We start from the raw sequence: 13291 nt of genomic DNA on the forward strand, positions 1-13291 counted from the left end.
GCAGGCCAGAAGTATGCAAGTTCGAGGATAAGAGGTTTCAAGAAAAAAAAATCTCTATCTGTATAACATAATGCATTTGAAAAGATGAATTTGAAAAGATAATTATTTGAGGAAGAAGCTAAAGACTGTAAACCCTAGCTCAGAATGGATCCCATACACAGAGACACATCTGTGTCAAATCAGCTGCAAAGTGTTTCTGACCTGTGATGCTGCTGACCCCAGTCAGGATGCACCTCCTTTCCTTTTACCTTTCAAGCCAGAAGGCGGGCTCTTAGTTTTTCATTTTTCAACTTCAGCTTTTTTATTTGGTTGGTTGTTCTGTTTGTTTGTTTTGGTTGGGTTGTGGTTTTTTGTAGGTTTTTTTTTTTTTTGGTGGACGGTCTTCTGTTATTTTTTGGAGGGAAGGGTGTTCAGGTATTTTTTAGTTTAAAATCTGCATCAGTCTTCTGTATCCTTTTGTTTACCTTATTATTTGTTATGATTTTCTAATTAGTTCATGTTCACTTTGTACTTGGTATGAAACAAACAACCTAGGACAGACACACAGCCTGTTTCCAAGACCTCTACTTCACTGTATGCTCTGTTTCCTTAGACCTCTAATGCCCAAGTCATGTCTGGAGAAGAATCAAAGCCTAAGATTTTGTCCTTACTGGCCAAGAATAACAGTTCCTCTCTTCATTCCTCTCACATTGTCCATTCCATACCTTGTTAAACTCACAAAGAAAGGAGTAGTTTAGCACCTACTTCTTCCATAGTCATAGGAACAGGGATTTAAACCTCATGCTTAGTAAGATGTAGCATATGGTCTCACCACTGAGGTAAGAAGTTATTACACAATCTGCAAAACACAATTATCACCAAAGCTATTGCCTCTTCTGGCTGTGTTTTCAAAAACAAGAACAAATCAAATCGGGCTACACAGACAGTCTGACCTCAAGCAGCAGGATAAAGGGTTAAAGCAACAGCTTTTTATGTCAAGGGTCTTGCAGACGTGCTTTTATGGCAGCAGTAATTGGTGTCCAATTTCCAGATGAAATTTCAAATTTGAAATTTTTCAAATTTCATTTGAAGGATCCTTCCCATATTCACATTCCCTGGTAGTTGGTTTGGCCATCTCCTCCCTTCCAACAGACACACTAAAACTAATATCTAACTCCTGCTAGTCACTAAACATGGGGAGGTTCCCACTTGCTAAACCCTGGTGCACCCAAGTATGTTTGAGAACTCAAATATCCCAGATGTGCTTCATGCAGACCAAGACCACCTCCAGGGAATCTTTTAGCATGTATAGTCCTGGGCTGTATAGCCTGCTTCCCTCTCTGCTCAGCTCTCCCAAAGCTAGAGACAGAAGAGCAAAATCTTTTCAGGGCACTTGCCCTTGCAGGAGGTACAAAAACTTCCTTTGGACCACAGCTGCATTTCAGAGTGGACACAAAACTAGAGGGACTCTTGCTTTCCTCACAAACACACCTTGCAATGTTTGTCCCTATTTGTACATTACCTTATAAACAAAACACAAATGTTACATTTTATAATGGAAAATAAAGCATTCCGTATTATTCCTGAACTGAGGATGCTCAGTTCTAGAACTAGATTTTCAGACACTCCACAATTAATGCACACAGCAATACACAGCACAGAGTACTGAAGGACAGGAATGACATAACTGAGAACTGATTTTCCAACTTATCTGTAAAATGACTTGTATCAGGTTGTAGTAGGAGCCAGATTATAGCTGACAGGGGGATAAGCACTGTCCAAAGACATGGCAAAATGAGGGCTTCTGTCCCAAAGAGTAAATTCAGAATTTCAAGGAACACTTGAGAACTGAGGCAGCCATGTAGTACTTTTACAGTAACTTCACATTTGGAAAAACATGTTATTTCAATGCTGAGAGAAAAGCTGAGCTTTCACCCTTTACAAGAAGCTAGGCAAGCACAGTGTCTTTTCAATGAGGCTATGTAGCCAGGGACTACTGCAGCAGCAAACACAGGGAGTGCTAATGCAAGGCTACATTTTCAGAAAAGACTCTGCACAATTTATGTTATCAAGGAAGATGTGTTGTTGCATGTTTGTTGCAAAAATAAAAACAGGGAAAAACATCCTGCCTAGCTACAGGTGCTTTCATTTAAGGTAACACCAAAGCATGCAGCCAGGTCTATTAATATTCAGGTCAGCTCTCATGCACCCACCATGACCTCACTGCTTTCTTGACTCAGCAGAAAAAGGGGTTTATGAAAAAAATATGGAAACACCCCTCAAGTTTTTTTTGAAAACTACTGTCAGTTAAACCTGTGCAAATATTTTTAGAACAATCTCTCCCATGCTTCCTCACTGAAGTACGGAAAATGCACATTTGTACTTTTGTAAAGAGGGAAAAAAGGCAGTGCAACAACCAGGCAATTACTTTGACATTATTTAGAGTATAAAGAGCTCCAAATTCTTACTTTTGGAGACATACTCAGAATAAATTAACTGTCCAACATCAGTACAAAAGTTATTTTGATTCCAACAGTATTAGCAGAGATTTAACTTTTTTCCACTTCTTTCCCACAACACAGGCACATGTGACCAAAATGTGACCCAACAGCCTGAAAGATCAGGAGATAAAAGCAAGAAATTTTGATTCATTCTTTCCCTGTATATCAACCATAACTTAAAACAAAAACAGGGAGTGAACCTAAAGTTGATCAACCCAGACTCTCACAAGTCCTGAAAGCATATCATGTGAAACAATGCAAATGCAAAGTATTCACAAGGATCTGCCATCTACTAGAATTTCCATATACGCTATTTAGACTTACAATTTTACAAAACCCACGTTCTTTCTAAGAATAGAGTTCTACATAATAGAGTTCACAGAATCTACAAAATTTTAATCTGAGTAACAGATTATTTTTCTGTGAACAAGTCTGGGACTCCCAAGAGCTGGAATTGTGATAATGCAACTCAGTCCAATGCATGACCGTCCACAACAGCCAAGTACAAAAATGATGATGGTCATGCTCTGTGACAGGGAAACCTGACAAAGGATCCAAGAAATGGACATGACAGAAGAAGTGAATGGAGACAAAATACAGCCTGTGTGTTTAAGCAGTCTCCAAGGCAGGGAACATTTCCCTGTGGCCCCATATCAAGGTTTTCTGTGTAATCTATTACAGCATGGATCTATTGTGTGCTGAATGTACGTTGCATGTCTGAAAATACCCAGCCTCATTCCAGCTCCAAGGAAACAGTGCATACCACCTGTATTCCTTCACACTTCAGTCATGCTCTACACCAAGAAACTGTGTAAACCATTCAGAGTTCCTTCTCAAGGAGAAATATCTTTATCACTGCATTCACAGCCATCTGTTTTTTATTCCATATTATTTTTAAGATAATATTTTAAGGATGAAAAGGACAGTGCACAACATCATTCGTAATAAGCTTCTAATTTTCTACCCCATTATCTACTTATACTAGCAGAAGAAGAGTTTGAAGTTTGAGTAGATAACAGTAAATAAAAAGCAAGAATTATTTGCTTTTGTTCAGTGTCTTGAAGAAACATAGGTGAGGTTTTTTTGTTCTCTTATTAAAACCAGCACTTCTTGTTATACCTCCAAAGTTTCCAACCACAGCCTTCGGATCTGACCAGAGATAACATTCCAGCACAATTTTAAATATTTCAGAAAGGGGTGGAGAAAAAAAGAAACAAAGATGCATTCACCTACATCTTCAAAACACGTGTATGCAGGTATGAACAGTCTGTAACTTTTCCTGGAAGTTTTTATATGAATAAAAAAAAAATTTTCAAGTGTCACAGAATCTCTGAAAACACATTCTGTACTACTTCAGCAAGGATAAAGTATTTTTTAAAAACATATGCCTTCTTATTTAATATGAGGCATATTAAATAGGAAGGTATGTTATTATGTCTTATACTACTTGATAAGCTGTGTTGAAATTCTAAGCTAAACAAATTTGATTTCCAGAGTAAGCAAAACCACCACTATGAAGATTGTATTTTCAAGAAGAGTTAAACATCACCAAGTTAGAAGTATATTTTGTTCCTGGTGTATATAACTATTAACTATGATGAGACAGCACACTGGGAGAGATTTACAAGAAAAAAATCCAGAAACCATGAACTTAAACAATCCCTTTAATATAACAAACATATCAAACTTTCAAATATAAACTGGAACCAACTAACAAATAAGCTCAAAACAACTTTCTGAATACCAAAAAGGTCTTATGCAAAACAGTGCACATTTATTTGAGGTATCGTATCCATGAAAACAAAACAAAACAAACCAAACTATCTACATTTAAAAAGATTTTTACTTAGCGAGCTAAAGAAGTTAGGTGGTACATAAGGAGTAAACCAATGTAAACAGTGTAAAAATAAAGACTTCTAATACCAGCCAACCCAAAAATGAAATATTCCAATATATTAAAGAAAAATAAACCAGAGGCATGCAAAATATTGTTTGTTAAAATACACTCAAATCCATGTGGCTAAAGTGAAAGTCACACGCTAGTGAGGTGGATTTGCAAAGGCAATGTTTCTTTCTTTATTTTCCTTAGACTGATTGTCATTCAGTTTTCCCCTGATAAGTAAGTTTTCAGCCTTCTTCAACCCACTGAATTTCTAAGATTCCAAGCAGGTGCTGCAAGGAGGTTTAAGTAATTGTCTTTATGGTCTAGTGTGATATACAACCCCACTCAAATGCTACAAGCAATGGTGATCTGTTACCATTATGGAGGAAAAAGCTTGGTAAACAGGTTGCTCCAGGTGGAGTTGAAAGATTTGTGAGTTTCTCCTCACGAGAGCAGTGACAAACTCCATGGTAAATCCGGTAAGCCACTTAACATTTTATTTGCAACACAGAACATTTTGGCAACCGATATATTAGAGGAATCTGAATAGTGACCTGCAATGCATGTGCTTTTCAGAAAAATCAAGTTTTGTTTCAGGTATGCATCAGGAACATCAACAGCACAAGCCTTTTCTCATTCAAGCAACTGTAGCGATGCCATCCGTCCCAGATGTGCTTACAGGTCTTTCTTATCTTCTGCTTTATTTAAACGTTGCTGAAAAGAGACAGATGAAAAATAATTTCAGTTTGGCAAGATCAGAAACCACTGCGTCCAGACGGCAAACTTTGCCCCTTTGCAGTCACACCTGATTTGTTCATCACACACCTTTCTAAGCTGTTCCCACCAACACTACCCTGCAGAACCCCTGAGCTTCTGCTGCCAGCAGTCAGGGCTGTGCAACCTAGTTCTGCTCCCTTTGGTTTTACAGCTGAGCTGTGCAACAAACTCAGCATAAAACATTTTCTGCTATCAACTCATTTATCCCTGGGAGCTGAATCTACTGTGTGCTCAGTACCTTCTGTTCCTTCTACTCAGAGGTAAACAGAGATGGTAAGGATGTGTGTTTTAGACCACAAGTCTGCTAGAAATGCAGCAGGACTACTATGGCTCATTACACAGGGAAGCACAACAAGGACAGGACATGCATGGTGGTCTTGAATTGAACACAGAGATCAGTTGAGCAATCTGTCGAAGTACAGGGTGAGGCTGGGAATGAGTTAGTGGTTTCACAGAATACAGGGAAAAAATATTATAACCGGGTCAAAACTGCCTTTTTTAAAAATCAATACAGGGCTGAACAACTCTTCGTGAAAAGCAGGTCACCATAATTTTAATAATAATTTATTTTCTCCCAAGACCACTACTTGTAAATAGGTTAACTTTAATTTTTACTGAATTTTGCTCAAGACATATGGGGCATGGAGCATAAGAACATCTGTCAGACAACTTAAAAATACAAACTCCAGTTCTATTTACTGATACTTACTGTGTATCTTATGGGTATTACAGCCATGTACATAAGAAACTCAATCAAACAGCTAATTGAACTTTTGCTTAATATGGTTTAGTTTTTAAAAATTATTTTGTACTTCAGTTTGAATTTTATAGTAGCCTGTTTTTAACCTAGGCTGTTTGTTGGGTTTTTTTATCCTTGTGTATCAACAGTATTGCAACATTTATAATCTAGGATTGCAAAACCATGTTTTAAGAGCAAACAAAATAAAATTACTTTTATAAATCATGTATATACTCCCCCCGCCACCCACACCCCTCCTATAATTTTCTTACAGTATTTCAGTGATCATCACATGCAAAACCACCTGAATCTTATTTTCCAAGCAACAGTAAAATGGAAGCTAATGATAACCTGAGCTTTGTCAACCAAAGTGCAAAAAATAAAACGCTACTAACTCTGCAAAACAAAATTCTACTATTTTGAAGTAGTTTAAGGAATGCTGTTTGTTGTAACTTTAGGATAGCATAAAGATTTTGGTAAATTCTCTCAAAACAAACAGAATTTTGCTGATACAATTTCAAAACACAGTCCTTGCATGGCAATCCAGAGCCACCTACCTGAAGCTGTTCAAATTCCTTCATCAGATGGTCATATTCTCTTCTAAGGCTTTCAGACTGCTTTTTAACTGCAGCCCCTTCAGTTTTTGCCTTATGGAAAGCTGTAAAATACCAGAATTGGTGTTTTAATTATTACTTGTATTCCTGCAGTTCCTCAGAGCCCTAGATGTGCATCAGGGCTCACTGCAGTAAACAGTCCTTCCTCTAAAATAGCTTAGCATTTAAAACACAGCATCACAGATGGACCCAGGAAACTGAGAAGTTGAGGACAGGGAGCAGAAAGACAATGGCCAATGTTCAGAAGATCAGCACAAGGAACAGGAAGGGCCTCTAAGAAAGGCAGGGGTGAGACCAATAAACTCCTGAAACAGGGACTAGTTAGTGATGACTGCAGTGTTCTGTCACATTGCAGGAGACAGTTCTAGAAAAACAAAACTCAGCAACTCCAAAATCAAAACTGTCAGACCTCTTAAGAAGAGGAGGGAACTCAAACACTGGGCAAGATTTTCACACAGCACCTGAGACCATCGACAAAACACAGTAAGGAGGAAGATGATACATGATTATAGGAGCATAGACCTCACCTTTCCACCCTGTTCTGAATTTTACCATGCATGAATTAATTGATTAGCAGCATCAGTTTACAGATGAAAAGGCAGAAATGGTGGTGGGTGGATAAACAACTCTGAACAGGTTTTTAACATGAGAAGAAAGTAATTATTACTCCACTCCATCTCAACACAAACTGAGAGCACCTCTATGCTGCACTACCAAACAGCCTAGGACTCCACTGGGGCTATTTTACAATGCAGGATATAACAGCACCAAGTGCCATAAAGCCATTAGTCCTAAGCCACTATGTAAGGTGATTTAGATATTTTCATATTCCTCTGCTACAGGTATCTCAGGGATTGCTGTATTTCTCTGATTCAGCACCACAGGCATAGTCTAAATCTTGATCTACTCATGTGAAAACAAAGAAATGTTGTTAATGACCTAGTAGGGCCACCTCACATGGCCACTTAGAAACCCCAAACAACCAAATAAAAATTTTATTAAAACTAAAAAAAGAACATTAGCAAACTTCCTTGTTCCCAAATTGTGAATCTATCCTTTGACAGTGAACTCCCTGAGAGAGATTTCTTTCCCAGAGACCTCCACTGCACTCAAGAACTGCAGCACCTCTAAAAGCCTGTTTTGAAATGATGAGGAGCTAGATGTGGTTTTTGTTAAGCACTGACTTACAAGCACTCTGGTAGGAAGCAGATTTCTCTTTGGGTGCTTTGGGTGATTTGTTCAAATCAGGAAATGAGATTTGAACACTCTCCTACATGCAAGAAGGAGAACTCCTTCACCCAGAATTTCAGTTATTTTTAAATAATTAATTTGAATGTACAGATGAAAATAATTCTCATTTCAGAACTCTGCAAGTGGTTTTCCTGTAACAGGACTTGCACCTACCTTGAAATTCTGATTCACTAGAGTCAATAACACTTTGGTCTATTGATTCTAACATGATTAAAACATCATAACTTCTCTTTATTTTCTCCATTCTTTCATTTCCATACTCTTACACAGTTTTCCTTCATCCTTTAAGTAATTTTTGATAGCATCAATACAGATTTTCTGAAGGTTTTGGTATTTGGAATAACTTTGATTTCCACATATGTGACAAGTCCAACCCCACTGCATTTACTCTCTCTCTGATCTCCGTACTGTTTAAAATTTTCAATAGTAAAATTTTGATATTAATAAATTTGTGACAGTTGGATAGAATTTTAGGTTGTAGACAAAAAAAAATACATATGCTATTTCACTTCTCCAAGAATCTGCTAATTAGAAAGATAAAGCTTGCTTTTGTTTGAACATTCTTGTACACGCTGTAGTAAAAAGTAATAAGATCTCACTTCTGAAGAAGTTGTAACTCAATGTTATTGATCTAACACTATTTAGTTATTTATAGCACAGTACTTTAGTTGCAACTAAAAACTACTTTAACACATGAACAAAATATCTAGAAGTATCTACAAGTCAGGAAAGCAAACAAGCTAGTGCATTGTTTTAGTGTTTTGACTAAAACAGATGTATGACAGAAATATCTTGCCCAACCCTAGAAGAAGAAAAAGCAAAGAACAGATTGTCCTTTCCACCTGTGTTGGCTATGGACAAAAACCCCAAAACATCAATAAACCACCAAATCCAGACTCATTCCTGTTGGGGCCACACAATTAAAAGGAGCATCACGTCTTTGACAAGGTGAATTCCTCAGTGCCCCCGTTTCCCTGATGCCTTGTGAAGCACCAGAGTGTGCCCACACCAGTGCCCAGCTCCTCTGCTGGGAGCACTGCACTGCAGTCCCGTTCATCAGGTACACTGCCTGCCATATGGAACCTATCACATGAACACAGATCCAGCAGGAAACAGCAGATCCTTTGTGTGCACAGCACACTCAGTTATTATTTCTGACTTCCATCTGGCCTGTTACTTTGCCTCCCAGGAGCACAACAGCTGGACTGGCAGCAGCGAGCTCCCACAGCTGACACCTCCCACCAGGTCAATGCAGGAGCAGGCAGATGAGGATGCTGCTGCTACATTCATGCACCCACATTGAGAGGAACAATCAGGAAGTTCCAAACACAGAATCCAGCCTCAGTACTGTAAGAGGTAGGCAATCCTTTTCCACTCTGTCCCTTACCAAGAAAAATCAATAAACTATTCCTAGGGCAGTGTTTCAATGGAAGACATTTGTGGAAAACTTTGCACTTATGTGTGACTGAAGGTTCATAAACTAATGTAACATGTATAATCTAGGAAAAGTAAAGAACATGTCCTTTCAAAACATTCTCTGAGTCCTATTCCAGGAGAGAGAGTTTACTTCAGACTGCTCTGAATTCTAAGGGTGAGGAATAAAACTGCTCTCAGGAGCTACATTACCACAGCCCAGTAGCTGTAGCATTTCTATGATCTTCTCATTTCAACAACAATGGAGAACCTAACACCAAAACCAAACACCAACAAAAACAATTAATAATTCTTTGGGCATTTCCTTGCACAACTACTAGTCCTGGTCTGACTACATCACTTGACTTACAGTGCTTGCTACTAAGGAAACCATCTGGAACTTACATTAGCATTGCTCACAATACAAGCCTACAACCCAAATGATTTGGACTAGTTGAAGAGTAAAAAAGAGCCCTCTCTTAAAAGAGTTTTCAAGTGAAAAAAGAGCTATTCACGTTTAAGAATTTAGGCACTGACGGCACAAGAGATTTGCCAACAAATACGCTGTAAGGCTGGGAACTCAACTCCAGTCAAGTACCTCCATGCTAATTCTGAATTCTCTTCTTAAGATACAATGGTCAGAATTTAAAATGAGAAGGCAGGGCCAAAAAAATTTACAAATTTGCTTCAAGTACCTTTTGCAACCTCAAATAAAATTTTGTTACAGAAGGGATGTTACAGCATCATTGGATGGCATAAAAAGCCTTGTATAATAAACCCATGCTTGCTGTATGCAGCCATCTCTTCTAATCAACAAATGTGAGTATCAGCTCTTGCTGCACGTGGCACTTCAATGGCTCCCACCCTTGGTTATCATCTCAGTTTTGTAAAAGGTAAGGTTAAGTAAGACAGACCTTGTTCCTCAACTTCCCTCTGCCATTTGCCAACTAACAAGACTGTGGCCAATTCTTTAAACTTGTTTGTTTTTAAAAAGTGGAGCGCATCAGAGAAGCTCAGTGTAGTTTTCATACATGGCACTAGCCTACCCAACAACACCAAGGCCAAACTGAACTCTCCCTAGCAGCAGTTTTATGAAATGTATTCCCAAAGTCTCTATTTTTAACAGGTTTAAGTGAGAGCTATACATCTGTACATGCATACTTTCTAGAACAGCCAACAGTTAGAAGTTATTCCAAAATCAGCCCTCCAAATGAATTGCTGCTCTCCTCCTGTCTCCTACAAGACTATGGAACCATGAAACAACACTTGTGTCAGTCTGTACACAAAACAAACCTCTTTAAATGATGCATCCAGGTTCCATTAGAATTTCCTCCTGCCCCATCCATATATAAAGAGAGTATTTTCAGAAAAAGTTGAACTGAAGTTCAAAAGCACCTGAATGACTTTGATGAGCCAGGACATATTTAATGGAGCCCTGTTCTTGCCCCAGCACAAGGACCATTGTAAGGACAAATGGAAAGTTATGAAACTTCTCTCAGGTCTAATCTCATGCCCAGTTGCAGGTAATTGTTTTATTGTGGTTTTTTGAACAGTCTTCCAAACCATCAAAATGAAACAATATCATGGGCATGTCTTCTTTCCCCAGAAAATTCCTATTGGTCCTAGGCCAGTAGCCATACTGAGAACCTTTAATTATCAGAATATTTTGTTAGAAATATGTCTAATGTTTCCTTTCCTAGCAGGAGAAACATTCTCACATCTGTTCTGGGTATTGCTAGAAATATGCATATTTATTTTTAGGTATCAATGAGACATTTTCAGAATATATAAGTGTATCAATAAAATACCATCTCAGAAGGTTTCTAACCAGTCATGTTATTACATGTCTAGGTATGCTAAAAATGGATTAGGCTCTCAAAGTGCTTGCCCCACTGCTGGGTGCTTATAAAGCCCTGACAACAATATGTGGGTCTGCAATAGAGCTGTGAGGAACTAGCCTTCTTTGCTTCATTTCCAAAATAAAGCAAAAAAAAGCATCAAGTGTAATAGAAAAGTCAAGCTTGGAAAAAAAGCAAATTTGGTAAAAAACCCTTAAAATTAATTTCCAACCCTTCCTCAGATGTTACTAATTTTTGTGCTCAGTCTTTTATTTTGATTCTTCCTCCCCACCTATTCAGAGCACAGGAAAAAGGTCTTCTTAACTTAGGATTTCACTGTTAAGTGAGGAAAAAAAAGTAGTCTGTGTTTTCTGTAAAAGAAAGCTGAAGAACTAGAGATAAGTCTCCTGAAAGTCTACAATCATCTGTCTACACTATGATTTTAGTCAGAATTTCAAGAAGAGGAGACATACAGTGCTTCCTCTTCCAGCTGTAAATACTGATTCAAAACTTTACAGGAAATTTGCATAGCCTTTGATGTCACAGCACCAATCTGAAACTAAACTGTTTTCTTAAATGTGAAGCAGGTGTACATTTAGGACTCCTCCTGGCTGCCACTATACTGACTTAACCCACCTTTCAACTCATAGCCTACTCTAAAATAATATATTACCATGCATCAGCAACTTAATAAGTGACCCAGACCAGAGCAATGGATATTTGAAACTGCATTTGAAACAAAAAAAGTTTTTCCTTTCAAGCAGCAAAAAATCACCCAAACACAAACCCCCAACCAACCATGAACAATATACAAATTTATGACTCTTACTAATATCATAGTTGAAAGACAAACAATAAGAAAACCTCAAAAATCAAAACCAGTAAAGTTTTAATTTTTTTATGAGTTTTGTCTTGTTTCATGATTAGGTGACACCTTTTAAGCTCTTCACTCTTCCCCCACAGTTTCATGGATTGGACTTTACAGACACAAAGAAAAAGTTACTTTGGTCATGTGAGCTCAGTACCATGAAACAAATTGCTTAGAAGAGGCAAAAAAAACTTTCCAATGTCAGCTTGCATTTTGTGTAATGCATTGCTCACACTTAGTGAACATGACAGTCAACATCGACCTGACCAGCTGCAGGAATTTCAAAAGAACACAGTAAATTCACATCCTCTAACACTCTATAGAAAGCTGTGTCTAAGGATGTGGTTGTTCTTATCAAGTACTTCAAGCTTTCTGGCTATCAATTTGCTCAGAATAACATACAAGAAAACTTACAAGAAGGTAAGGCAGACATACCTCAACACCACCTATGCTCATGGTAATTCCCATGCCACCCATGGGGCTGTTGGCAATGAGGGGGCATTAGGAGAAGGGCTGTAAATATTTTCCTATTCACTCCTTAGAAAGACCCTCTCTCCCACTTGTGCCCTAACAAAAGATTCAAGCATGCCTTAATTTATACATCTCTTGGATGGACAACATATCATGGGGAGAATGAAACTGAAGCAGCATGAGGTAAATCTATTTATTCCTTAGCTTTCTCTAGCATTCCTGACTGAAAAGCTTACATTATATTAGTGTTACATACCACCAGTTAGTTTAAATAAGACATAAGCATTTAAATTTTCCATTGATCCTGTCACTTCAAAGGCACTCCCCACCAGCTTTCTTCAAGAAAACAGCAGGAGAGGGAAAACCCACCATCAAACATGCCTGAGAATGTGAACTAATGAGACTCTCTATTTAAAGATTCTTGTTGCTTCAAGTCCAGTTGAAAACAGCTGGTTTACATTTATTATTTGAATTCCCAGTGGACAGGAAAAAAGGATTCATGAAATACTTCTGAAAAATTTATTCTTGCAGCACTGTAGCAGTCTCAGGCAGTATGAAAGTGGGGCTATGTTTTGATGATAACATACTGTCTTGTACCAAGAAAATTTGTATTTTTGTTACAGTCTGAACATCTGATTAATGTTTACAAGATCGCAGGCTGTGTTATCTTAAAAACACTGATTTCAGATCAGCAGGTGCTCACAGGCATCACACACCTTGAGAGATCCCAGTAAGACAGAACCAAACAGGTCAAATCTGCTTCTATCTCAATTTGGGCTGCCTATAAAGCAGTTTTGACAACCTAAACCTTAAACACGGAAGCTGCTAACAAAAGTATTATGTTACAAATTGTAAGTTATGTTTCCTTGTAAGCAAAAAAAATATTAAAAACCTAACATCTTAACACCTCAGCTGCAGAACATATATAAATTTAAAATAGTAGTCAAGGACTTTTCTG

The 13291-nt window shown here is 38.0% G+C and overlaps 1 protein-coding gene across 1 annotated transcript in view; it reads right to left on the minus strand.

The window, feature by feature from the left end:
• Positions 1-4126: 4126 nt before the first annotated feature.
• Positions 4127-13291, minus strand: part of DUS4L (dihydrouridine synthase 4 like) — a 37126-nt gene continuing 27961 nt past the window's right edge. Inside the window, exons 12-13 of the mRNA XM_063155496.1 lie at positions 6436-6536; positions 4127-5076 (exon numbers count right to left, since the gene is read on the minus strand). Coding sequence (XP_063011566.1) covers positions 5038-5076; positions 6436-6536 — 140 coding nt within the window. The 3' untranslated portion in view covers positions 4127-5037. The remainder of the gene's footprint in view (positions 5077-6435; positions 6537-13291) is intronic.

Source organism: Melospiza melodia, chromosome 4, assembly GCF_035770615.1.
Source record: "Melospiza melodia melodia isolate bMelMel2 chromosome 4, bMelMel2.pri, whole genome shotgun sequence".
Taxonomy (NCBI): domain Eukaryota; kingdom Metazoa; phylum Chordata; class Aves; order Passeriformes; family Passerellidae; genus Melospiza; species Melospiza melodia.